This window comes from Monocercomonoides exilis (assembly GCF_001643675.1).
Source record: "Monocercomonoides exilis strain PA203 chromosome Unknown scaffold5-2102611, whole genome shotgun sequence".
Classification (NCBI taxonomy): Eukaryota; Preaxostyla; order Oxymonadida; family Polymastigidae; genus Monocercomonoides; species Monocercomonoides exilis.
In genome coordinates, this window is record NW_027150550.1 from 963,021 (window position 1) to 988,031 (window position 25,011).

General features: G+C 38.1%; 7 protein-coding genes across 7 annotated transcripts; 4 read left to right on the forward strand and 3 right to left on the reverse strand.

Annotated features, from left to right (window-relative positions):
- Nucleotides 1-1,570: 1,570 nt before the first annotated feature.
- MONOS_12669 (uncharacterized protein) lies at nt 1,571-4,920 on the forward strand. The gene is made up of 3 exons (XM_067865303.1): nt 1,571-1,727; nt 1,785-1,995; nt 2,059-4,920. The coding sequence occupies exons 1-3, from the start codon at nt 1,689-1,691 to the stop codon at nt 4,767-4,769; spliced, it is 2,961 nt and encodes a 986-aa protein (XP_067734267.1). The 5' UTR covers nt 1,571-1,688; the 3' UTR covers nt 4,770-4,920.
- Nucleotides 4,921-5,274: 354 nt separating this feature from the next.
- MONOS_12670 (uncharacterized protein) lies at nt 5,275-6,951 on the reverse strand (the record flags this gene model as incomplete). Its single annotated transcript, XM_067865307.1, has 3 exons — nt 5,275-6,187; nt 6,301-6,632; nt 6,739-6,951. 3 exons carry the CDS (start codon nt 6,949-6,951, stop codon nt 5,275-5,277), a joined length of 1,458 nt encoding a protein of 485 aa, XP_067734268.1.
- A 623-nt stretch (nt 6,952-7,574) lies between these two features.
- MONOS_12671 (putative MAD, mothers against decapentaplegic interacting protein) lies at nt 7,575-9,510 on the forward strand. Its single transcript, XM_067865308.1, has 3 exons — nt 7,575-7,654; nt 7,696-7,952; nt 8,001-9,510. Exons 1-3 carry the CDS (start codon nt 7,599-7,601, stop codon nt 9,341-9,343), a joined length of 1,656 nt encoding a protein of 551 aa, XP_067734269.1. The 5' UTR covers nt 7,575-7,598; the 3' UTR covers nt 9,344-9,510.
- A 96-nt stretch (nt 9,511-9,606) lies between these two features.
- MONOS_12672 (putative RING finger protein 165) lies at nt 9,607-13,163 on the forward strand. Its single transcript, XM_067865309.1, has one exon. It carries the CDS (start codon nt 9,701-9,703, stop codon nt 12,995-12,997), a length of 3,297 nt encoding a protein of 1,098 aa, XP_067734270.1. The 5' UTR covers nt 9,607-9,700; the 3' UTR covers nt 12,998-13,163.
- MONOS_12673 (Carbamate kinase) lies at nt 13,084-14,479 on the reverse strand. Its single transcript, XM_067865310.1, has 3 exons — nt 14,444-14,479; nt 13,925-14,368; nt 13,084-13,859 (listed from the first exon to the last, which is right to left on the reverse strand). The coding sequence occupies exons 1-3, from the start codon at nt 14,447-14,449 to the stop codon at nt 13,350-13,352; spliced, it is 960 nt and encodes a 319-aa protein (XP_067734271.1). The 5' UTR covers nt 14,450-14,479; the 3' UTR covers nt 13,084-13,349.
- Nucleotides 14,480-14,486: 7 nt separating this feature from the next.
- On the forward strand, nt 14,487-16,285 carry MONOS_12674 (putative tetratricopeptide repeat domain containing protein). Its single transcript, XM_067865311.1, has 5 exons — nt 14,487-14,551; nt 14,599-15,028; nt 15,084-15,433; nt 15,520-15,775; nt 15,959-16,285. Exons 2-5 carry the CDS (start codon nt 14,629-14,631, stop codon nt 16,246-16,248), a joined length of 1,296 nt encoding a protein of 431 aa, XP_067734272.1. The 5' UTR covers nt 14,487-14,551; nt 14,599-14,628; the 3' UTR covers nt 16,249-16,285.
- Nucleotides 16,286-16,395: 110 nt separating this feature from the next.
- MONOS_12675 (uncharacterized protein) lies at nt 16,396-23,521 on the reverse strand (the record flags this gene model as incomplete). The annotated part of the gene is made up of 4 exons (XM_067865312.1): nt 16,396-22,934; nt 22,999-23,113; nt 23,244-23,339; nt 23,406-23,521. 4 exons carry the CDS (start codon nt 23,519-23,521, stop codon nt 17,088-17,090), a joined length of 6,174 nt encoding a protein of 2,057 aa, XP_067734273.1. The 3' UTR covers nt 16,396-17,087.
- Nucleotides 23,522-25,011: the final 1,490 nt, after the last annotated feature.

Sequence of the window (25,011 nt, forward strand, 5' to 3'; positions counted from 1 at the left end):
AAATAAAAAAAGTTTCCCGATTAATAACTGCACCTAATCATATGATGGTAGGATTACACACATTGGTACAATATATTACTATTCCAATATAAAAGTTAGAAGAATATTTGTCCAAACTTTTCTTTAAACAACAATAATAATTCAAAGACTAAATCTTGTTGAGCTTTTCTTTGAAAATGTTGTTTTTGAATTCTTTGTCCAGATTTTGAACAATGATGATTGGTAATCGAACAAGCCTTCTTCTTCTATTTCATCATTAATTTCCTTTTCAATAATCTTCCATTTCTCCATCTCGAGCAATATTTCACTTTTTGCCGCTGTTCTGCAGAACATTTCCTCATAGCATTCTTTCAATTCATCAAAAGCCAAATCAGAAGATTCTTCAAGTGAACTGAATTTCCTACAAATTGTAGAAACACATTCACACTCTCTTAATACTGACATCTCATTTATTGAACACCACAAAAAGATATCTTTATAAATTCCGTACAGTTGAATTCGCACATTCAAAAACTTTTCATTCCTTTCGCATATTATTTTGTTGAACAAATGCAATAAATTTCTATGTTTGCAGAGGGCCGATATCCAATATTGATCCACGAATTCTATACTTCTAAATAGTTGAATCCAGCTATTTAAAAAAAATTCTGTTGCAACCTGCGAATATCCAGTTGGAAAAAAACATTGAAAGCTGTAGTTTCTTTCTTCATATTTAATGAATTCGTTTTCCATATCCATCAAAAAATCAATGTTCTTCAGAATTATCTCTGTTTCACCATATTCAATCCAACGAGCTTTCCATATAATCATCCAAGCCATACAAAGCGCAATTGGAGTCAGATATTGCTGCTCACGGTTCTTTTTAATTACCATTGAAACCGTTGAATGAAACGGCAAAGTTTGAGAAAACTCTATGCATTCTATAAATTTCAAAGAAGAATGGAAATTTTTATAAAAAAATTTACATACCTCGCATGTTAAAAACCCGAAGTGCGATCAAAGCATTTTCAATCCTTTCTTTTTCCACTTCTGTTTCTCCTGAAAGTTGAATTTCCTTCAGAAGCAAAGGAATGCAAAATAATCGTAAAGCGTCAGAATTTGTTTTTTCTGGATCATGAAGCAAGAGATTCAGTTCTACCATATGTAAATCATACAAATCAAGTGCTTTCTCCATTTTACACTCTAAATTTTCAACAAACATTTGAAGGGCATTTCTTAATTGGTGTGAGTGAACTTTCAATGATAAATATGATATTTTATCCAAAATGTGCAAAAGCACAACTTCCGTAATAACTCTGTGCAACTGACAAATTAGCTCTGGCGTTGTTGTAATTTGCTCAACAATAATGTCAAAAAGTTCTTTCATGCAATTTTCATCATTTAAGTTTTGAAGAAAAGCAATTCTCTTTTCATTTATTTGTTCTGTTGCAATAGGTTTTTCTGTTAAAAAATTGTCTTCATTTATCATTGAGAAAATAGCTTCAATTAATTTTTCTTAATTCTGAAAAATTCTAAACATTATCTCTCTGATTGTTTTTTGTGGTTTGATCAAGTCATTTATCATTTTTTTAATGAAAAATTGAGTAAAAAAATTTTTTACACAATTTTCATAAATTTATTTTTTCACCAAACATACAGAAAAATCATTTTAATTTTATTTTAACATTTTATATTGCATTTAGAGCAAAATGCTTGCCAATGCTTTCTGTCGTAATCTTTCAAAAAAGGTATTGTTTCAAAAATGGATTTGTTCTTTTCTTAAGAAAATTCTTCGTTTATAATAGGTTGTACCTACCAAAAAAGCTAAAAGCGAATCGCTTAATCAGCAGAATAGTTACTATTCTTTCCTAAATTGTACTTTTTATAATTTTAAGAAAGATAAAGTTCAGGATCCTTTTGATTGGTCTAATCCAATATCAATGAATAGAGCAAGCAAACTTAACAATAAAAAGGAAGATTTTTCATTTTGTGGCATTGAAGAATCAAAAACGAAAGGTTTGTGTTTTATGCTTTTTCAAAAAGTTGATTTGATTAAACAACAAATTACATGCCTTTAAGATTCATTTTATAATTCGAAATGCACAGATGAACGGCCGTTTTTGTTATCATTGGAAAAAAGTTGTGAATTCTCAAAACCAGTAAACCACACAGATGAAATTCAATCGTTAAGTGACAAAACAGGAATAGCCTCCTCTAAAAGATTATGTTCTCGAAATATCATAACGCAAGAGCCTGTCAGTTCAAAAATTGAAGCCCTTAAATCTGCTTCTAATTTCGCTCCTCAGATTTCTTTGAATTCTTCTACATCTAAAAAAATGATTTTTTCACAGGAAACTTCTTCAACTCCGTCCAAAACTTCTTCAGATATTTTGTATTCTCATTTAATTAAGCCTCATCATTCATCATCGACAATTCGTGATAAATGCATTCAACCGCAATCCAATTTGTTTTCATTGGATCCAATTCTCCGTTCAACTGTGGCAAGAGTGAATAGTAATTTTCCTTTTGTTTCTTCTTCTCATACTGCAAAGGCAATGAACAGCTTTCTTCACAAGTTCAATGCGCCGAAAGCTGGATCAATTGAATCTTCTGCAGCTGTCAGCCACTCGTCACTTGGCGCACATTCAGAAAATGAGGAATTGCAGGCAGAGGAAACAGCCCAAAGCAAATGCGTCCCGAACTTCCAGACGAATGAAGATGAATCAAAAAAGCAAGAGATGTTGCTGGCGATGATAACAGAGCTTCGAGTTTCGAGCCAAAGGCGGTTTTTTTCGGATGATGTTGATGTGGCAGTTGATGGCGAAGCAAGGTCTGCAATTGTGGAAAGCAGGCGCAATGCAATGCAGAGAGAGTGGAGGAAAGAAGATATACAAAATATTTACTGTGGAAAGAATGCAACACCTTTGATTCAAAGAATGAGCATCGAGCAGAATGTGCTAGGAAAAAACAAAATAGCCCATGATGATGTCATTGACAATGGAAGAGACGCATCTCAAGCAGAAGAAAGTGAAGATTCTACAAATCAAAGAGAAGTTGAAAAAGATGAAGGCCAAGAAAGCATTTGCAACGAAGGATATTTATATGATGGTTCCGATGAAAAGATTGGATATCAGGATATTTTGATTGAAGGCAAGCGTCCAATGAAAAAGAGAAGAGAACTGATCAAAAAGCAGATCAGAGATGCAAAGCAACACTTCAGAGCATTTGGGGAGTGGGTCAGAAAGGACTGGATGGAGGATTCCGAAGAGATAGACATGTGGAACAAGGCTGAGCAGAAACTGAACATTGGCAGTCACTCAAAGCCACCCAAAGAGCAAATTGGTGACTATGCTGCTGATTTCACAATTGAAGAACTGAGGGAAATTTTCAAGGAAGCGCAGGAAGAGAACAGTGGATCAGCAGAGTGCGAAAAATTGGAGAAAACCATACAAAAAATGGAAATGCAGATGAAAAAAGACGAGGAATGGCAGAAGATGACAGATGTGGACCGATTCGAGCTCTTTTTCACAAAGAAAGAAGAAAATACAACCAAAAGTCACAAAAAAGAAGCAAGAGAAAAAAAAGAGGATGATGAATTAAGCCGTAGTCTCTGTAAACAGTCCGTTATTTCATCAAGTCCTGCAACTTTGGAAGGAAAAAATGATCAGAGAGAGAATTTGCGTGGAGACGATTTGATAGATAAGAGCCCCTGCACAAGCACTTCGCAAAGTGATAAAGAAGAAGAAGAAGAAGAATTGCTTCAGCAAAAAATTTGTTCTCCCTCATTTTTCAAAGAGACTCTGTCTGCTTCTGCGTTGAATGGTTTTTCTTCTTCGGATGATTCATACGGAAAAGCGACTGATCCTCAGCTACATTCGCTGAATTCACCATCAAGTGATATCCCTCAGAATTCGTTGAGCGTTTCAGATTTACAGACATTTTCACCTCACACAACTGAATCAAAGTGTAGCACTAACAACATAAGAAAAGCATTTCTTATTCCATCACAGCAATCTGATGCATATCCGTCCAGATTAAATGGAAGCATTGATTTGAAGAAGCATTTGCTCGCATGCCCTTTTCAAAGCACATTTATTCAGAACACCAGTTCCTGGAATCGACCTGCGTGCAATTCTCTTTCTGATAAGCCGCTCTTTTTTAACCAAGCAGATGAAAGATTGCATCCTCAGATATTTCATCATGATGAAAGATTTTCAACCCCAAAGGCACAGAATCCTCATTCAAACAAGAAATCGGATAAATTGTCTGCTTTTCTTTCAGAGCTAATAAATCCGAGTCACCAGAATGAGGAGCACCCATTCGCTACATCTTTTGCTGATACCAAAAAGCACAGCACTTCATTCATCTCGTTTGCAAGTGAAAACGAAACAGCTCAGATTTCTGGAAATCTTGAAGTCGAGATTTCAATGCCGAAGCCAATCCAAGTGCCATTATCATCATGTATTGGGTCGCAAAATGTGCATCATATGGAGAATGTTGTGACAGACCAAGCTGAATATCTTACTCGCTTTATCGATCCATTTGTGAATCGAAGGCACCTGAGGAAAATGCAGCGATTGGGCAGGCTGCTGAAGAAGCGTCTCGCGGATTTGCAGGAGCTCCTCGAAGAAATGAAAGTCGTGCCAGTTTGTGTGGTGCCTTTCAGCTTTAATTCTTTGATGAAGTTTGAGAAAGATGACAGTAAAGATGCTAAAAGCAAGAAATATCATATGGAGGAAATAAAGCGGGAAATATTTTCGTTGACTTCTGAAGAGAATGGGAAAAGCTGATTGATGTTAGATTTTTTGTTTGTAGAAAAACTAATAGATTTTTGCAATTTCCTTTCGATTTTTATATCTTATCGATTTGTTCATTTCAAATACTTTGTGTTAATAAAATTATGCTTTTTTGAGTTCTTCAATAAAAAATTAAATATCTCAAGTGCTTATTTTTTTTTTTTTTTGAAAAAAGAATGATTAATGCTGCTTCAAAGAAAAAATCTTCATCTGAACGTTAAGTTTCCGAAGTTAAATCATCAAAGTTTCCAATTTTTTGATGAAAAATTTCTTCACAAGATATTGAAATTATATTATGATCCATTCTTTTCTTTGAGAAAAATAAGAAAAAATGGATGTATTCAGCTTTTGCTCAAATGTGCGATTGGTGGTTTTTCAATCTTCTCTTATCTTTTGGTTGCATTCAGCAATGAATAGTGTGCAAAAGATATTTCGCTTAATAAATTAAATAGATCCTTGCTTAAATGATGCGTCCTCAATAAAAACTGCATAATCAATCTCAAACTCCTTCAACACTCATCAATGAGCCTGCTTTCGTGCCAAAATATTCATTTAATATATCTGATGCCTTTGAAGAAATCAGTGGCTGTTTTGATTCGCACAATAATTCAACTTCTGCAATTGCCAATGTACTTTGAAGGTGATTTTTGACAATCATTAACTGCTCTGATGAAGATCCAGATTGTGAACTTTCATCTGCAAGCTTTTCTTCTTCTTGATGGAATAATGATTTGTCATTTTCTAATTTCTGTGGTTTTTCAATCATTTCTGCAAATATATCGCTTTCTGAAAAGCCTTCTTTTTCTCTTCTTTCATCTTCATCTTTTCTTGACAAGTCTTTCTGCCCTTTTTCACACTCAAATTCACCCAGAATTCCACCAGTCCCTGCAGCCTTCAGAATTGAATGCACCAACGTCAGCGAAAAAAACTGACAATACGCATCTGTCTGATTATGCAAAGTGGTAAAAATCAGTTCTCCAATTTTGTGTTCGACGAGTTCGAGAGCAGCATCGCAACGATTCGAAACAATCAGAGACAGAAAGAGAAATGCTTCTTGGAAAGTGCTTTTGTCATCTGCGCTGTTACGCGGACTTGATGAACTTGCTGTTTTCTCGCTCAATTCACGAAGAGCCTTCAACACATCGAGATGTAATTTGCGTTCCAGAATCTTGTTTCTGCTTTCAACACTCTCCAAAATCAAATTATAAGCAATTCGACTTGACAACTCAACAAACGCAGACGAAAGACTCGAACGTGCGAGCATTGATTTCAAACAGGGCAAAATTCCAGAATCGCTCAGTGTGTGGCTCAATTCTTCTGAGATAGCACTGACATTTGTTAGAACGTAGGCAGAATGTAATGCAAGTGCTTTGCGGATTCTGGACTCATCTTGGCTGGATGTAGGCTTTAATCTGTCGAAATTTCAAAAACAGATTTTTCAATATAAAAAAGTTATTTTATAAAAATTTTTCGTTAAAAAAGATTAAAAATATTAAATCTCATTCAAGCTTAAAAGCACACAAACCCAAATTCTAAATAGTAAATCAAATGAGGAATGTATCCCTCACGAGAAATCATCAAAGCTCCTTCGCTGGACCCAGACAAATGTTTTAGTGTTATGAGTGCACAGTTGACAACTGTAGGCTGATTTGAGGTGAATAATGCGAATATGCGAGGAATAATTATCTCCAGTTCCTCTGAAGACAATGGCAATTTTGTGTTGTGTGATGCCACCGCCTGCATCAAACGCCCAGCATCCACAAACATCTTTCCTTGTGAAAGAAATGCTTCGCCAACAGTCACGTTAACATTCTCTCGGACAAGCAGTGTCCCACTTCTGCAAGGAGGGAATGAAGGCTATCATATAACGTATTTTAGACATTAAGTTTAGAAAAAAAAATGATTTGGTACATGTTGGTTCGTTTCACAATAATTTTCAACAAAATAAAGACAAAATATATACCATAGCAATCAATGGCGACTGAATTGATTTCACGGGAAGATTCCCTGTTAGAATCCAGCATATTGCATCCCACAATCCGCAATCTACTAACCTTGGATCATGAGAGTCAACATCAAAAAGAATGTTTGCAAGACAATAGAGAGCATGTTCGCGCAATTCAAGATCAGGCGATCTTAATAACGACAATATATGCTTGTGACCATTTTCTTTCATTATTTTTTCCGTGTTCTCTTCGTGATACTCAACTATATTCGAAAGAATGTCAAGAACACGAATTTGATTGCATCTAGAACTCGATTCTAACAATAAAATAAGAGGTCTTAGAATTCCGCTATTGAGCAATGTTTGCACCGGAGGGTCAAATGAGTTATCGCAAAGCAATTGGACTAAATGTTCAATTGCTGCTGATTGTTTCGAAAGTTCTCCGGAATATAAATCTGATACAAGTGATGAAATATGCGTAATCTTGAAAGACATTAGATAAAAACGAATTCTCTCATTCGCATACAATTTTTTGTGCAGTTTCTGGAAGAGTGCTTAAATCATCGACTCTTGGATTATTTCTAATTTTTTCCAAAAATGAATCTCTTTTATGAAATCGCAAATATAATTTTTGATCATTCAATAGAAGCCGTGGATACGATTCTCCTTGATCTAAAGTGTAAAATAATCAAAACGAAAAGAAACAAAAATAATCGTAACCATGAGAATATGAATTAATTCTACGAGATGCACGGTACGAACAGTCCCATGTTATTGGGATGCTCATTGTTTCCATTCGCTTCGGCAAAGTTTAGACCAAATATTTATAAAATTAACATTATTTCACCCTTTAATTTATTTTTTTCTTTAACAACATTATGCAAAATGCTTCTGTTCGATGTGTGGGTAATTTGAAAATACAACCTCACTCGTAGTTTGATTGCTTTTTGTTTTTAATTAGTAATTTTTGTTAAGTGCTGGGGCAACGCTTTTACCAACCGAGATGTCTCATTTACTTGTTTTTGGGAAAAATTCCACAGAATTGGAGAAAAATTATTTGGAAATTGTTAAAAAAGGAGACATTTATTCTTCAAAAGAAAATTCATTTCCCAAGATTGCACCATTACCACGATCTGGACATATTTGTACTGAATTTTCTCAAGATTGCTTTTTCTTTCATGGTGGAACTGATAAGGAAAATGCGTGGAGAGATAGTTGGGTTTTTAACTATCGTTTGCATTTATTTTATTTATGAACGATTGTGAATTTTTTAAAAAAAGATTCAAGGGAATGGTTTGAAATTCCGTTAATAGCACCATTAAATTTGCTAGTGACTGCATTTTTACCAATGTCCGGTCATTCGTGTTGTGCACTTCGTAACGGAGAATTAATTCTCGTTTTTGGTGGAAGAAAATTAAAGCAGACACCTTCTTCTGTTTCTGCTCGGATTGATCAAATAAAGACTACTATAACCAATGAAATTTATTCACTTAATACGAAAACAATGGAATGGGGAAGGCCCCTTGTTATAGATAGTATTCCTCCGGAGCGGGAAAATCATACATTCACTTCATTCGGGCAAACTCGTGCAATTTTGTTTGGAGGGAAAGGCAAAGATGGATCTGCATTGAATGATATTTGGGCGTATAACTGCAATTTTGCATCTTGGACGCAGTTGGTACCTCGGACGGTGATCCGATCATCAACAGCATCACCTCCTCCGCCTCCTTCTGCTCCTCGGAGTCCATTCAGATATGGTCACTCAGCTTGCATTGTGTATCATTCTCTGTTTGTGTACGGTGGATATGACGAAACGCATACAAAGACAAACACGCTTTATCGTTTTGATCTTGATGCTTTGTCGTGGACGATCATTTCCATTGAGCCAGATCCCGTCCTGCACTCCCTGCCTCCGCCTTCAGAGGGCGCATCTTTGGCGCTGATGGAGTCTCCATTCCGCGGGAACGGTAAAAGAAAATTGCACAGTGCAGAAGACGGACAATCCCTGAAAGAAAGTAAGCACTCCACTTCATCGTCTTCTCTTCCTTCGTCTTCTGCTGATTCTGCACCGCTTGTCTATCATTCGACAACTGCGCTTCTCTTTGCGAGCCCCGAAAACTCTTCGGTGCCTGCTCAGCTTTTCAGTCTGTCGCTTCCTTTTCCTGTGCGAACAAATGCGCCTTCATTCAACCTTTTCGAAGAGCCGGAGCAAGTTGTGTGGACGGAGAAGTTCAGCAGTGACGCAATTGGCAAGCCGCTAGCGTCGATGCTGGCAAAATCGCGGGAGGACCACTCGGCCTCGCAGCTGCTGGCGAGCGATGCGGAGGGAAGGAATCTCTTTGCTGCTGGCGGAGGCGCAGGAGGATGTGCTACAGGCGGGAAAATGGCTGAATGGGTGCCTGATGAGTCATCGCCGTTCTGCCGGAAATGCCACGTGCGATTCACTGTCACCACACGCAGGCATCACTGTAGAAACTGCGGTTACGTTTTCTGCAGCGACTGCTGTAGCAAGAGGCTCGACTTTCCTGAGGCGGGAAGGAAAAACGAGAAAGTGTGTGATGATTGCTATGATCTTCGAACAAAGGCGTTGCTTACTTCAACGTTACATCCTGTTAAATGTTGAAAGAAAGATCTAATTCAGCTTTTTATGGAATGAATTTACTATGATGCACGCAACATCTGGATAATTGCGTGAGTTTTGAAATTTTCTTTCATATTTGTTGAATGGATATTATTTACTTTTTCTTTCAAAATAATTTTTTTCAATAAAAATTAGAAGCAGATAACTTCAAATTTTATATTTTGTATTCTTCTTCTATTATGACTGTGTATTTGTCGATTTTCATAAAAACTCGTTTTGAGGCTTCATAAAAACTTTTTTGGAAATTTTGATCATTTATCAGAAGCGGCAATTTATTTTAAAGTTAAAGCGCAAATTCCAAAATTATCTCACATTTAGTAACTTTATTAAGATAAATCAATGGATTTTCCCCCTCAGCGCGTCTCTTCTACGCAAACATCATCAAATTTTGATTCAACATCAAAAAGTTCCACAGAAAGATCAGCGAGTATTGCAGCTCAGAACGAAGTCACGCAAAGCAGCACGATTCAATTTCATTCAGAAAATCCTGGAAAACATGAACGCATACCTCCGTTAAATATTTTTAGATATTCACCTCAACCTGAAGCAATTACCAATTCTGTATTTATTCCACCATCATCCAACTCAACAAACAATTTATATATCGTTGCGCCTACAAGTGAAACAACCATTAAGAAATCAGATGATACGTTTGAAAAAATGCAAAATGAATTTCAATCAATCTCCATTTCTGATTCAACGAAGAAAGACGCATTAAAGGCGATAGAAACAGAAACAAAGAATAATTATTTGCCAAATCGTTTGAATTCCAAAATCGAACAGGTTCCTTCAAAGAGTGAAGGATTTTCTTTTTTCGATCCAAGAAAAGATTCTGAATGCTTTCAACGAATATCAAATCGAGAAAATGAAAGAGCAGTTTCTGAATCAAATGATAATAAGCAGAAACATTCTTTCTTTTCAAATGAAAATACGACTTCTTCTCTTCAAAACACGAACATCAACAGTTTTGTATCTTCTGGAATTAATGATACGAATGAGCAAACAGGAGAACAAGAAGAAGACATTTATTCAAAGCGGTTGATGGAAAGCGAAGAAACTCCGCGAAAGCAGCAAGAGCAGCGCGATTTTGAGTTGGCACTTAAACTGCACCTTGAAGATATCGAAGCATCTGAGGATCCTGTGGAACGCTACGACTCCAACAGTGATGGGCGCTCTAGAAGCGGCATTCGAAGCATTTTTGATGAACGTGATGAACGTAATGGCTTTGATGACTTTGATCGCTCTGTTTCAGGATTTTTCACAGAGCCATACGGCAATGAAAATAACTCTAGAAATAGCGTTCCACACATGCGTGATATTTCCAATGGACTCCGTTTCGATAGAGCGGCAAGAGCGTTCGAAAACGAGTCAACAACAACAAACGAGCGTGAAACACGTTCTCAACAAAGCTGTCGGTCTTTTATTGCTCTTCCTCCTCCGATCGATATTCATTCATCTTTTACACAGCGTGAATCGACTCGCACTTCAGTTCCAACGATGATTGGCCAATCATCGCATGCAAGTCACGAGTTTTCTCCAGCTGTGAACACTTCTGCTCATCCTCTTTCCCGCTATTCTTTTATGCATGCCAGACAACAACTGGGCACACAGCCTAATAGAACTATGCCTTTGGGCTTAATTCAAAAATACAATAAACCATCTCTCAGTGCGAATTCATCGGCATGTGCAAGCCCAGCATCCCAACCGCAGAATACAGCTTCTAACACTTATGGATCTCTATTTCCACAAACACCTCCAACCCTGCAACTGCAGGCTTCAATTCATCCTCCTTGTATTCATCCTCCTTGTATTCATCCTCCACTTCCATCACTTCCTCCTCCTATTGATGTGTCCAGTCGTTCCAGCTCATATTCCATATCGAATCGTTTCACAGTCGGCATCGGACCAGATTTTGCGCTGCTGCAACCTCAACCTCAGCATCAACCTCAACCTCAACCTCAGCATCAACCTCTACTCCTGCCAACGCCTCAACCCCTACCCCCCCTTACTCTACGCCTGCCCTTCCCCCAATTTAAACCAAGGAGCATCCAGAGCAGTCAAAGCGAATTTGTTTCTGATACCTTCCAAAGTGAAGAGCTTGCCCGCAATCCCATTTCTGCACACCCTTCAGCAGAGAACAAGGGAAACACAGAGCTTCTTCGCACCTCACAACTTGATTCAGTTCAGCCAGAATATTCAAACACGAAGAGAGAGCCGATGCCCTTTCCTGGCAATCAGGAACCACCGGCATTGCCTCCGAAGATGACTCTGCCAGAAACTCAGGCAACAGCACAGCCGTCTGTTGAAAGCAACTCTCCTTCTGCTCTTCTCCACCCGCCGTTTGCCCCGAAGGCAGGCCATTCGCCTTCAATTGATGGATCTGAACTTTCTGTCTCGAGTGATTCTTCTATAACTATTTCAGCCAATTCGTCGTCATCTTCCGATTGCGATTTGTTTTCGCCTGAATTTCCGAGGATGCGCTCTACACATGGTTTAGACTATGAACATATAAACGAGACTTCTCCTTGGGTAAGACGTTCTCCGAATCATCAAACAGAAGAAGGAAGAGGAAGAGGAACGGGAAGAGGAAGAGGAAGGGGACAAGGTGGGGAAAGTGAAAGTGGAAGAGGACGAGGAAGAGGACGAGGAAGAGGACGAGGAAGAGGGAGAGGGAGAGGACAAGGAAGAGGGAGAGGAAGCGAAAGCAGAACTGGGAAAGGAAATAATCCGTTTAGATGGAGGGCTCCGAATTACATCAAGGAAGGAAGTGGAGAATATGATGCTCAGGAAGAATTTCCCTTTGATAAATATCGCAGAAATCAAGAGCGAGTCAGCAAATGGAGCAAAGCAAGAGAAAGAAGGAGCAAATCAGCAGACGGGCAAAGGGAGCACCCACGCCCATCCCAGGCGAAACCGACAATTTTTGCACCACCGTTGTATGGAGATTCATCAGCTTCTTCCTCTTCCTCCTCCTCTTCCTCCTCTTCCTCCTCAAATACTTCTTCAAATTCAAATTTTTTGAACATTGCAGCCGAAAGCGCAACAGATAACAGTAATCGGATAACCGTCGACAGATATCGACCGCACAGACAAGTCAGCAGATCGCCCATTATCAGTCCCCATCCTGCAATCCATCTGCCTCTTCCGATAAGAATGAACCAGTTACATGAGATCCCTTCCTTGTCTCCACTCATGTCTATCGGTTTCATGGTGAGGCCCGAGCCAGTTGAAAATAGTGCGGAGCACCCTTCGTATCACGTGAGGGATGATGTTGATATCGATGAAATGACATATGAAGATCTGCTGGAGCTGGAGGATGGCGTGGGAGATGTGATGGAGAAAGGGATCAGCGAGAACATGCTTGAACTCCTGCCGAGATGGAATTGGCAGAAAAGAGCTGAGAATGAGACTGCGAATGAGGAAAAGAAAGGAAAAACGGCAAGTGATGACGAATCAGAAGGTTCTGTGATGACCGAATGCTGCATTTGTAAAATGGAATATGAGCAAGGTGATGAGTTGATCACATTGCCGTGTATGCACTTCTATCACAGCGATTGTATTTCGCAATGGCTGAAAATAAAAAATGAATGCGCCATTTGCAAAAAGAGTGTAAGACAAGATTCATTTTACTTTTGAGATTTCTTGTTTTTCATTTTTGTAACTCTTTATTATGTATATTCATTCCTATGATAATCATTCGTTTATTTATTTTTTTATTTATTTATTTTTGCATATATTTGTGGAAACTTTTCTACTTTTTTTTCCCTTTGAGAGCTAACAAAAAATGAAATGCTAATTTAAATTAAGATCTGTTACTTTGATAAATATTAAATTATAAAATTTGATTTTAATTTTTGAACTGCTGCCATAAAAATAAAACAGCAACAGCAAATCATATTTGAAACTCCTTTGAATCCAGATAAATATTTGTAACTATAAACAGATAACTCTTTCTCCTCAATACTCGAAAACACAATAATATAAAAACTTATGGAACAATGTGAGTTCCTTTCTTTCCCTCCAAAGCTTCAATTGCTTCGTCCAATGAAGCAATGATAGCTCTCTTCTTTGTGAATTCAACATGTCTCATGCATGCTCTAACTTTAGGACCCATTGATCCAGCTGAGAAGTGTCCTTCATCGAAATATTTCTTCATTTCATCCAAATGAACTTCACCAATCAATTTTTTCGCTTCTGGTTTTCCATAGTTCAACACGGCACTATCAACATCAGTGAGAATCATGAAAATATCAGCTTCTACAGCACGTGCAAGGCAAGCACCCGCGAGATCTTTATCGATAACAGCTTCAACACCTTCCAATCCATCTTCTGTCTCAACAACAGGGATCCCTCCTCCTCCGCTTGCAATAACAACAACACCAGCCTTCACCAAAACTGCTGCGGTTTCAGCTTCCTGGTTCCTCAGAGGATCGGGGCATGGAACAACACGTCTCCATCCTTTCACTTCTGTTGGCTTAACGTGTTTAACAATCCATCCCTTAATGAAGATAACATTTTTAATTTTTCAGAATTATGATCAACATTTTAAATTAATGTGCAAACTTTCTCTGCTTTCATTTTCATTGCCTCTTCTTCTGTCATGAAGTTTCCAACGGGCTTCGATGCATTCTCTCCGATGAATTCTTTGTCATCGCGAGAAACAATTGTTTGATTAATCATGCAAACAACTGGCTTGTGGATCCCTTCAGCTTTGAAAGCTGCTTGAAGTCTATTTTGAAACATATACCCGATTTGTCCTTGGGTCATTGCACCAACAATATCGAGTGGTTGTGGAGGAATGACCGCTTTTGCGAGATCTTGTTGAAGAGCAAGATTTCCAGATTGCGGTCCGTTTCCGTGAGTGATCACAACCTCCAAAGATGGATCTGATTTCATGAGTTTTGCAATCTGTCTCGATGTCACATCACAGTTGTGCATTTGTTCTTCTTTGGTTCCACTTTCATGAGCTTGTTTAATAGCATTTCCACCAAGAGCAATTAAAATTCTCTATGTAATGAAACGATGTAAAAAATAATATAAAAAACAATCAAATTTTGGTTTTTCATCAAATCATCGTCAAACCACCATCTTTGTGTTTAAAACAAATTTGTTGATCTCAAACCTTAATGCGTAACAATTGAATTGTGTTGTTAACAAAATTAAAAATTTAGCTGTTGTTTCTATAAAAAAGTATTACGCAAAATAATGTGTATTTGAATGAAAATTCTTTTTATTAGGGGAATCCTAGATCTGAAAAAGCGATTTTTATGTCGCAAAAGGTTATAAAACCAGCACCAGCAAATGAAATTCTCTCTACATTGCCAACATCACAAGCTTTAGATAATGATGATGATTGGAACATCCCTGAAGGTTGGACCATCCCGGACACTGTTGAAAAAGATTTATGCCCTTTATTTGCTGATTCTGTCCCTGAAAATATTGATGAGCACCCAGATTTTCTTGCACTTCAATCTCTATTATATGATCGAGATCCAGCGGAACTTGCTGAACATTTTAAAGAAGAGGGGAATAAACTTTTGAAAAAAGGAAGAAAAGGTTGGAATGAAGCCATTGAATCTTACACAAAAGCTATTGAAGCAAATTCACCTAATATGAAAGCAGTAGCAATATACTATTCCAACAGAGCGCAAGTGCACATTTTTAAAAGTATTCTTTTTTGTATTTTGTGAAATTCATTTTACGTTCTTGAAATATTGTTCAGAAAATTATGGAAGGGCAATAGAAGATTGCATCGAATCGTTAAAAAAGGATAATACCAATATTAAATCTCATTTTCGTCTCTCTAAGGCATATTTTGAATTAAACAAGATATCCGAAGCTAGCGAATCTGTGAAAAAAGGGTTGTTGGTTGCACCTGAAAGTAAGGAGCTTTTAGGTTTATCAGAACAAATTGCAGAGCAGCAGCAAAAAATAAAACTTCGAAAAGAAGAGGCTGCAAAATTGGCAGTTGAAAAGCACAAAATTCAGACTCTAACTGATAAAGCTTTGGAATTGAAAGGCGTTAAAATGGGAGCATGCGTATTGCATGCAATACAAACTGGATGTGTTGATGTGTGCATAATAATTAATATTCAATTATCACTCATTATTATTTATGACAATTCTATGATTGATGATATTCATTCCCTTTCTGATAGTACATCTGGTTTAATAATCGAGCAAACGCAAAAACTCAATCTTTTGGACCAATAACTCCTCCAACACCTCATCGAAACACATTGCCAGAACTTGAAGCAGTTGTTGCAAATCCTAATTCATTTGAGTTGAGAACGCCTTTTCTTGTGTGCTATCCAGAATTCAGTCAAACGGACTTGATTCAAAACGTGAGTGAAGATGATACAATAGGAGATCAATTGGCAAATCTCTTGCCCATTGGCAACGATGGCGAAGGAGGTAGTGATATTTTGTTTCTTTTAATTATTATGAATTTATTATTTATTAAAATACAATTTTTAATTAACAATTAATTGCTTCAATCTAATATTTCTCATTGAAATCTCTTGAAAATCCACAAAATAATTTTTTTTATAACTTTTCTCTCATTGTGTCGTCTAATCTCCCCACTTGCAATTGCAGAAGATGATATTGATTATCCGCCATGGGATCGGAAGCACTCGTACAACCTCCACAATGTGCATGCATTCTTCAGGCGCGAATGGGTTCCTCCTGCGAAAAAGGAGACTGTATCGGAACAAAAGAAAGAGGAAAAGAAGAAAGAAGATTCAAAAGAAATGGTGTGGTTCGAAGTTCCCTTCGAGTTCACAGTAGGCCAATTGATGCAGCAAGAAGCATATATAACGCCTTCATTTCCTGTTATATATGTTCTTGACGCCACTTCACCTTTCACAGAAAACTTTTTGACTTGAAAGAAAATTATAAATAAAATATTTTTGTTAAAGCATGATTGTTGTTGACCATTATGTCAGGGGTCGGTTGCAATAATTAACAGGAAAAAAGAAAAATATTTTTTGTCAAACAATTTTTCTTTGAAATGAAAGACTTTTCAAATAAAAACAAATGGATAATTGTGAAAACCTTTGAATATAACAAGTGAATAAATGATTGAAGTGGTTGAAATGTTGAAGCGCGTGATAGTCTAGATAATAAAGAAAAGCCCACATAAATGAAATTAATCTTTTAAAAATAGAGAAAAAAAGCAAATTCTCTTTGAATACAAGAATCCAGAAACCAGTGAATTGATGCAAGCTGATAGTTTTGTAAATAAATACATATATAATGATAAGGAATGTATGTGTTACTAAGAGTCAACAGTTGCATGGACAGTGTCCAAAGATCTTTATATTTTGTTGAATTCAGTTTCAGGTCAATTCCAACGCTTTAAAGTGACTCAAGATTTGACTTGTATTATTTATAGCTTTCGTCCTTAAGGTTGGCTAGGCAACTTCTTAATCAGAAAAAGGAAATGGCAAAATGATTGATGGAGAATAGCATTCGAATCGAAAAGATATTCGATGTTTAGTCCGATGGCAAGATCAATGAAGTATATTAGATGATTATATATAACCAAGAAAAGGTTAAAACAAATCCTCCTCCATATCATTGACCCTTATGTTGTTTTGAACATAAATTTGACTAAATTCATTTCCAATCTTTTATTAATTAAAGAATTCTATGAAGGAAGACAATTCTAATGAATAGCAATTCATTACTTACTGATTATCCAAGAGTATAGCACGCCTCCATTTCATGTCAGCGAAAGAGTTGAAAGAGAAGGCGGATATTTTTTCTCAAATTTATCAGATGGAATCGTTTTTGTTGGATGCGGGCGGCGAATTGTATATCCACTTGATGGCACACAATACACTGCCATTTGCTTTCCAACCAGAGAGAATCCAACAGCCTGAGATTGCTGCAGTGCTGGTGCTGGTGCTGCTGTTGAGGATATGCTTGCTGACAACGAAGCAGCGCTGTCTGGTTGAAAAACACAAGTTGATTGAGCAATTGGATGATCGTGTTTTCCTACAGAAGGCGGAGTCATGAAAATGTTTTCAGAGGGATATTCTCTGCAGCTGCTCCCAAAATATGAAGAAGGCAAGCTATCAGGCGAATTATTCTTCAGCTGAGGTGCCCGAAGCCCAAAGCTCAATTTTTCTTTGGGACGAATTGTGTGAATAGAAGTCTGAGTGAAGTTCAATGGGTTGTGTCCTTTGTGCTCAAGGAGAGCTCGCATGATGTCTTTTGGACTGCCTTTTGCATTTTCTATGTTTTCGCTCTGTCTGCTTGACAATTGCTTCTTTCCTTTTTTCGATCCAGTTGTCAGTTTCAGTGAGTGTGGATTTTGTCTAATAATCCTCCGGGCAACTGCTCTACTCAAAGTGTGCGTTCCTGCTGATCGCTTCACTCTTGATGCGCTGCACACTCTCAATGACGTCCCATCAACAACGCCTTCTCCTCTCCAATCTCCGTTTTTCAGCATTTCTCCAACGCTGTATTCGTTACTGTTTCTCATCATTCTGCATTGCTTGTTCTCCTCTCCTTCTATTTGTTCCTTTTCTTCTTCAATGAACTGTGTTTCTGTCTGGCTGTTGTCTTCCTCTGCAACTGTCTCGATGTTTTCGCAGCTTTTAGCTTTGGTAAGATCATCGTGTTCATCTTCAACTGTAACATTCAACATATCCTCACTTCCACATATTCTGATGCTTTTCTCGTCAATCACAATCAACCCGCTTGTGTTTCTTCTCATCCGACTCTTCTCTTCAGATTCGTTTTCAATCGGAGATCCAATTAGTGTGGATGGAGTTGTATCTCCGAATGATACACTTCTGCTTCTTTCTTCTTTGTCCTTGCCTTTGTTTGTTTCTTGGCATTGTGATATTTCTGGTTGGTCACTTTTCTCTCCCAAGCATCTGCTCTTAATCCCACCCAAATTTTCCTCTTCTTTTTCCATTTCCTTGCACTTTCCACTTTCGTCTCCTTTAATGTTTTGTTGAGCTTCCATTGTCAGATCATTATTTGATGTACGTTGCATCGTATTCTCATCTTGAACGTCCAGTTTAAATGTCACTCTTTCGTTTGTCTTGCAGTGTGAATCTGCGTTTTTATCTGGGCTAACTGTCGATCTTTCTGAATTTGCTAATTTACAATTTCTTTCATCATCTTCTTTGTTTGATTCGATATTGATGATATCATTCTTTTTCTTTTTTGCAACTTTTTCTCTTTTAAGACTCTTCCATCTTTCCATATTCAGTGCTTCGATGTTCAGCTTCCTCCAGGTTGTTCCAATTCCATCTGATTCTCCGTTCTGTTTTGGTAGTGTTGTCTTTTTCATTCCTCCTACATGAAACAGCTTCTCCTCAAGCGCATCCCCTTTCCCTTTTCTCCTCTTTTTATTCTGCTCCGCTTTCCCCAAAGGAGTTTGCCAATGCTTTTGCAGCCTGTTCACACTGAACTCCTCGTCATTTGCATCAATCGCATCTCCACCAGCAATTCCTGCTGCTGCCACAGCCCATCCAAGTCTTTCCCCTTCGATGGAGCGTGGAGATAGAACGTATGGCGCCAGAATTGGTGAATCAAACAGCGCACAAACACCTCCTATTTGTGGCGGTGCTTCTGCAACTGAAGATGGTGCATAGACTGCTGTTGTTGCCTTCTCTTGTGCTTCATCTGTTTCTTTTGTTTCTCTCATGTTTGTTCCTTCTTTATCAAACTCAGCTGAAGTCATTGCAAAAGTAGAGGGAAATGTGTTAAACAGATCAGTCAAACTGTCTCTGCTTTTTTCTTTGCTCAAGATGTTTGCAAATTCATCCCTTTCACTATTCGACTCAGATATTGTTGCAGATAATGCAGTATTCCTATTTGCTGCCCTTCGTGGTGGTGATGTTGGAGCAACTGAATGAGGCAAAGTGGAAGAAAATACTTTCTCTTTCCAATCATTCTTTGAGTCTGCTTCTTTTCTCATTGTCGTTCTTTTCTTTGATTGAGAAGAATCTTTCGTCTCCCCTAAGCCAAGCAGCTCCTGTTTTCTTCCATTGTCAATTTGATCATTTTCCGTTGATTCCATTCCCTTTTCTTTTGCTATTCCAGCGCTAAAAAGCCGACGTGCCCTTACGCGATCAGCTGGTTGTGTTCGTGTGATTGACGCAGAAGTGGCTGGACGGATCGGCACAACAACTGTCTGCATCAGCTCCTCCATCTCTTCTTCTCTGCCAACCTTTTGAGGCATTGGTGTCTTTGGCGACTGTCTTGTCTCATTTGATTCGACTGCCTGAGTGTTCAATGAGTCAGACGAAGGCGGAAAAACAGAAGTCTTCCTCGAGGCCACTACAGATGGTACAACTGAAGGCACAGGCACAGCAAACGAGGGTGACTGGAGCATCACCGGCGAGCACGAAACTGCTCTTTTGGCTCCTCTGCTGCTGCTGCTGCCTCTGCTATTCTGCTTGTGGAACATTGGACTTCGCTTTTGATATGGTTGGTTGGATTTTTGCTGTTTGTTGGAGACTTTCTCAGGAGAAAGTTTTGTTTGTTGTGGATTTAAAGAATGTGAAGCTGTTTCTGACGAGCTGTTGATCAAACTCTCGCTTTCTTTGTCAATCACTTCGTTTTCCTCGCTTTCTGTATATCTTTCTCTGGTAATCATGTTCGTTTCCTCTTCCGCTCCTCTTTGGTTTCCTTCCCACTCTCCGTTTCTTCCATCTTCTCCCTCAAGCCCAAGCTTTTCTTTGCCTTTTGCTTCATCTGCTGGTGAAGTTGGCGTGAGAGAAGCAGGGGTTGATACAGACGTTGAAGGAGGTGCAATCGGAAGCGGTGGCGTGAGTGGAGCAACGGGATGAGCAAGCAGCAGCTTGTGTACGTTCAACAACACCTCTTCAGCATCTGTTGGTGCAATTGAGCTGGAGTTGCTCTCAGACGGAGTAGAAGGATAAGAAGATGAAGAAGGTGCAGAAGACGCAGAAGAAGGAAGAAGCACCGTTCTGCCTGATGTCCAGCGCGGCGAGTGGACGATCTCATTAAAAGAAGGCTGAGGAATGGCAACAGCACCGTTGGGGAGGCGGGCAACAGAAGGAGATGGAAGAGCAGTTGATCGTCGAACTGAAGTGTGGTGCGGACGAGACGCTTCCACAACCTCGTCGCTGAAGAAGCCAGATGATGAAGCAAACAGAGGAAGTGGAGCGGTTTGAGACAAAAGATGAAACGAATAAGAAGACGATGAAGGAGATGTGGATGATCTCTTTGTTTCTGTTTGTGGCAATGCAGATGACTTTGGAGTCGATGAAAAATGTGAATATGGAGAAGAGGAAGAGGGTCTTGAAGATGAAGATGACGAAGAGGAGGAAGAGAAAGAGGGTGATGAGGAAGAAGAAGAAGAAAATACGACTGAGGAGCGTGGAGATGTTTTCTGAAGCTCAATTGAGCGAGAAATGCTGAGTGAATGTCTCAATCGGGCAGACTGCGGATACAATTCATCAAGCAGTTCTTCGTCCACTCGTTGCAAATCACTCCCTTCTTCCCACTCAATTCCTCTTTTCTTCTCTTTTTCTTTTTCTTTTTCTTTCTCTTTCTCTTTCTTCATTACTTCGCTTTTCTGTCCAACTTCATTATTTGATCTATCTTCAATTGGACTTCCAGCTTCTGTTGGTGTCCGCTCTGTTCCACTGCCCCACCCAGCATTCTTCTCGATATGTGGTCTATTTAATATATGTTGTTGTTTTGTGTCTGCTGAAGATGGAGTACGAGATGTGAAAGACGATCTTGTACGAGGCGGTAATGGCGTTGTTGTTGCTGCTGCTGATGCTTCCATAGAACCCATTGTGGAAAGCGCTGCAATTGTCGTCATTTCTGCAAAAGCAGTCGTTTGAGTCTGAAGCCCAGAACTTGACAAGCCAGCTGAAGACGACGAGCACGGAGAAGTTGCTGGTCTCTCGTCCTCTGATTTCCAAACACGGCGATTTCTTCCTCCGCCAGAGGCTTTAAATCCACGTGGAGAAGGGCTAAGCACAACCTCTGCTGCCTGCCATCTACTTTTCGGCCTCTTCTCTTTCTCGCCAGCAGTCTGCGGTTTGCCTGGCGAGCGCAGTTTTGTGCGGCCGCGTGGTGTTCCTTCCCCTTCTGAAGGAGAATGCGCCAGACGCGAAGCAGACGGAGAGCGCGATCTGCGCGAAGGGAAACGCAAAAACGACGCATAGTCAGATGTGCATATCGTTTTGGCTGTCTGCGGACGAGAAAACTGCTGGTACATGTTCCGCCCAGTGACTGCCATGTCGCTAATCACTTTTTCTTTGCAGATGCATGCATCGCTGCTTGTGTGCTTTATTAGCCCTGTTTCATGCGCATCTTGCATATTTTCATGAGTTCTGTTTTCTGCTGTTAGATATTCATTTTCTTCTATTTCATCGTATTTCTCATTTGAAGTATCAGTTTCATCTTTTTCTTTGTCTTCCCCTTCTGTATCTTCCATCTTCTCTTCTTTTCTCTCCATTGCGATTCTCGCCTTCTCTCTTTCTTCGATCCGCTGCTCAATCGCCTTCCTTCTGTGTGCCCTGTTGATCATCTCGCGCCGCGCAGATATTGCTGCTTTCCTCGCCAGCAGGTTCTGCGCCAGCACTCCTTCAGTCTCCCGCTGCCACACACCCCACCCCGAAGTCAATCGCAGCCGCACCTTCTTCCCCCACCCTCTCTCTCGCCCTTCTCCTCTTCCAGCTCCTCCTTCGCGGCTCCTCGCTTTCGCCACTTCGCTTTCGTATTTCTGTCTTAGCAGCAGCTTTTCAACGCCAGTTGCATTGCTGGATGCTCCTGTGTGTGTTTCTTCCAAGATCCCTTCACCGCCCTTTCTGCTTTGCGAAGAGCGCAATGAAATTGGCGATAGCGAAGCTGACGAGAAAGGCGAAATGGATGTTTGCGGGTGAGAAACGCCCCAAAGTGCCAGGGGAGGCACTGTTTCTGGCCTCCCCTGCTTTCCTTTCTGCCACACTCCAATTGGACAGCCTGTTGCTGTGCCAAATGTGCCTCTGCTTGCTTTCACTTTCCTCGCTCCTGCATAATCCCCCAACTGCTGCTCAATTCCTTCGTTGAATGGGTTGGCGCTTCTTGCCTTGTATAATGTTTCTTTCCGGTACTCCTCGATTTTTCTTTCTTCCTTCTTTTCTCCTTTCTTCTTAACTTCTTGTTCTTCTATCGCAAATGCATTTGCATTGAATTCATTCTTTACGTCAGTTATTCCTGGGTGGCCCAGGTGTTGATGACGATATCTTGCTGTGTATTTTTTGATCTCTTCGTCATTGCTGTCTGTACTGTCATCACTGTCGGTACAACTGGGTGCGCTATCGTAGCCCCATCTTTCCATATCTTTTTCAATAGATTTTCTTCCATCCTCTTCTTCTTTCCATTCAAGATGTGGAACTTTGAAAGCAAGATTATCTGCTTTTGGCAAAGCACATTCGTGTTTCTCTTCCTTTTTATCATTATTGCCTTCGGAAGTGTTGTTTGTTTGATTAAACTGTGGCGAAGTGTTATTTGCTAACATATCAGGAAAAATGTCAGGCTGTCCAGAAATAAAATGCAAATCATTGTTTGCAACAAATTCAAGACTCCCCTATATATAATTATCAATTTAAACGATCAATTTTCAAGATGAAAATTGAAGAATTGAGAAATACCCGAAGAAGAGGATTAAGTGGTTCGTCTGCTTGAGGTAGTGATGCTGAGTGTTGTTTATAACGCTCGGAACTAGGCGTGGATGTGAATCCAAGAAGTCCATATTTCGACTTTGTCCTTGTAGTTATCAATCATCACGGTTATTGTCATTGTTAACAAAATAAAATTGCAGTTATTGTTGAAAAAGAACATATTATATTCATAAATGCAAAAAGAATAAAAGAACATATTTAATTGTAGTCAAAACCTTCTATAATTTTCCAAAATATCATCAACTTCTGTTTTTCCTGAAAGCTTTGATCGTCCTAATGGAATTTTTGTTTGTTCTGAAGGAAGTTTGTATCTTCAACAATTCAAAAATAAAAACGAAATAATTTCAAATGAGTTATAATAGAATGATTGCATATACATATTTTTTGTAGTCCATTTTCTGTAATCTGCAACTTTTAGCTGACTTCGTTTTTCCAACTGTTTATTTTTTTCGTGTATATTTTCAATGTGTGATACCATACGTTTTACTGCCATTTCATATCGTTTTTTGTTGGAATTTTTATTTTCAATTCAAAAAATAACTTTTTCAAAATAAACGAATGAATAAATATTTTATTATATAAATCTCAAATTTTTTGCGAATTTTGAAAAACTATTTATTAACATAATTTATTTTTATTTTTGTATTTGAAGTGACAAAAAAATAAATTTGTCAAGCAATATTTTTTCATTATTATTATTATTCATGTTTTTCTATGAAAATTACTGTTATTCGGAAAAAAAATTTAAAAGAAGAAATTAATTTAAATAAAAGAATTTTTGTTAATTTTTAGGATAGATTTCAGAAAATAACGAGTTTTCAATAAACAATTTCACATTATTGCTCAAAAATGATTGTTTTTAAATTGAAATTAAAAACAAATCCTTGATTATTTTTGAAATCAGATTTTTTCATACATAATTTTCGGTTCAAAAACTTATTTTGAATATTTTCATATGAACGTTGAAAAGTGAATAGGCTTATTGTAGACATTCTTATCTTTCATTAGGTGAAAACATTTGTTTCTAAAAACAATTATCATGCTTCTTCTCTTTTGGATTAAAAACTTCTTTCAAAAAACAAACAATCTTTGAAAATTAAGGCAAGTTCCAAGTAAATGGACCATCGATAAAAAATTTTTTATACATTTATAACGAAACAAAATGGAATACTAATTTATTTAAAATAAGTTTTATTTGTCGAAAAAGTGTTTTTAGCAATTTTCCATTTTTCTTTTGATCTATCCCATAACATTTTCTTGTTTTATACAGGTTTGAAATATTTGTTTATTTTACAAAATAAACCATCTTCGAACTTTTATGTTATTTGGATAGAATAAAAATCGATAATCCTTTTTATAGCTTAATTTATTGAACGATGAACCCGCTATGCAAATTAACAGCATTGTTCAGTTGTATCTTGCATCAATAGATAACCACAGAGAAAGTTGGAAGAAATGCGCTTATAGCTTGAGAAAAGCAGCAGAAAGCAGAGCTGGGAAAGCTGAAGATTTTTCGTAAGATGCAGCAGTTGATGCAATTTTGGAAGAGATTCAGCGATCCACAATGGATGACTAAAATATACATCAATGCTTGATATTCTTTATGAATGTTTCAAGAAGATTGGAAAAAAAGATGGATGATGAAATAGAAGAAGAGGAAAGAAAAGTGATGAAAAAGAAAAGTGTTTGATATGATGGATGAAAAAGAATATAATGATTGTATTATTTGGCTATACCATTATTTTGGTCACTTTAAATTTGGTAATTTTAGTTTGTTTAAGTATCATCCAGATCATTTTGAATATTAATAATTGATCTGCAAAAACGTTCACTTCATCTTTTTGAATTTTCATTTTATTATTTTTTTTGTTTGAAACGCTCATTCACTAAAGAAAAAAAAAATAGAATTATGACTTGAAAAGTGGATGAAAGTGTTTTCTCAAGAGATATCAAAAATTTTCAAAGAAAATGAACATTTATTGA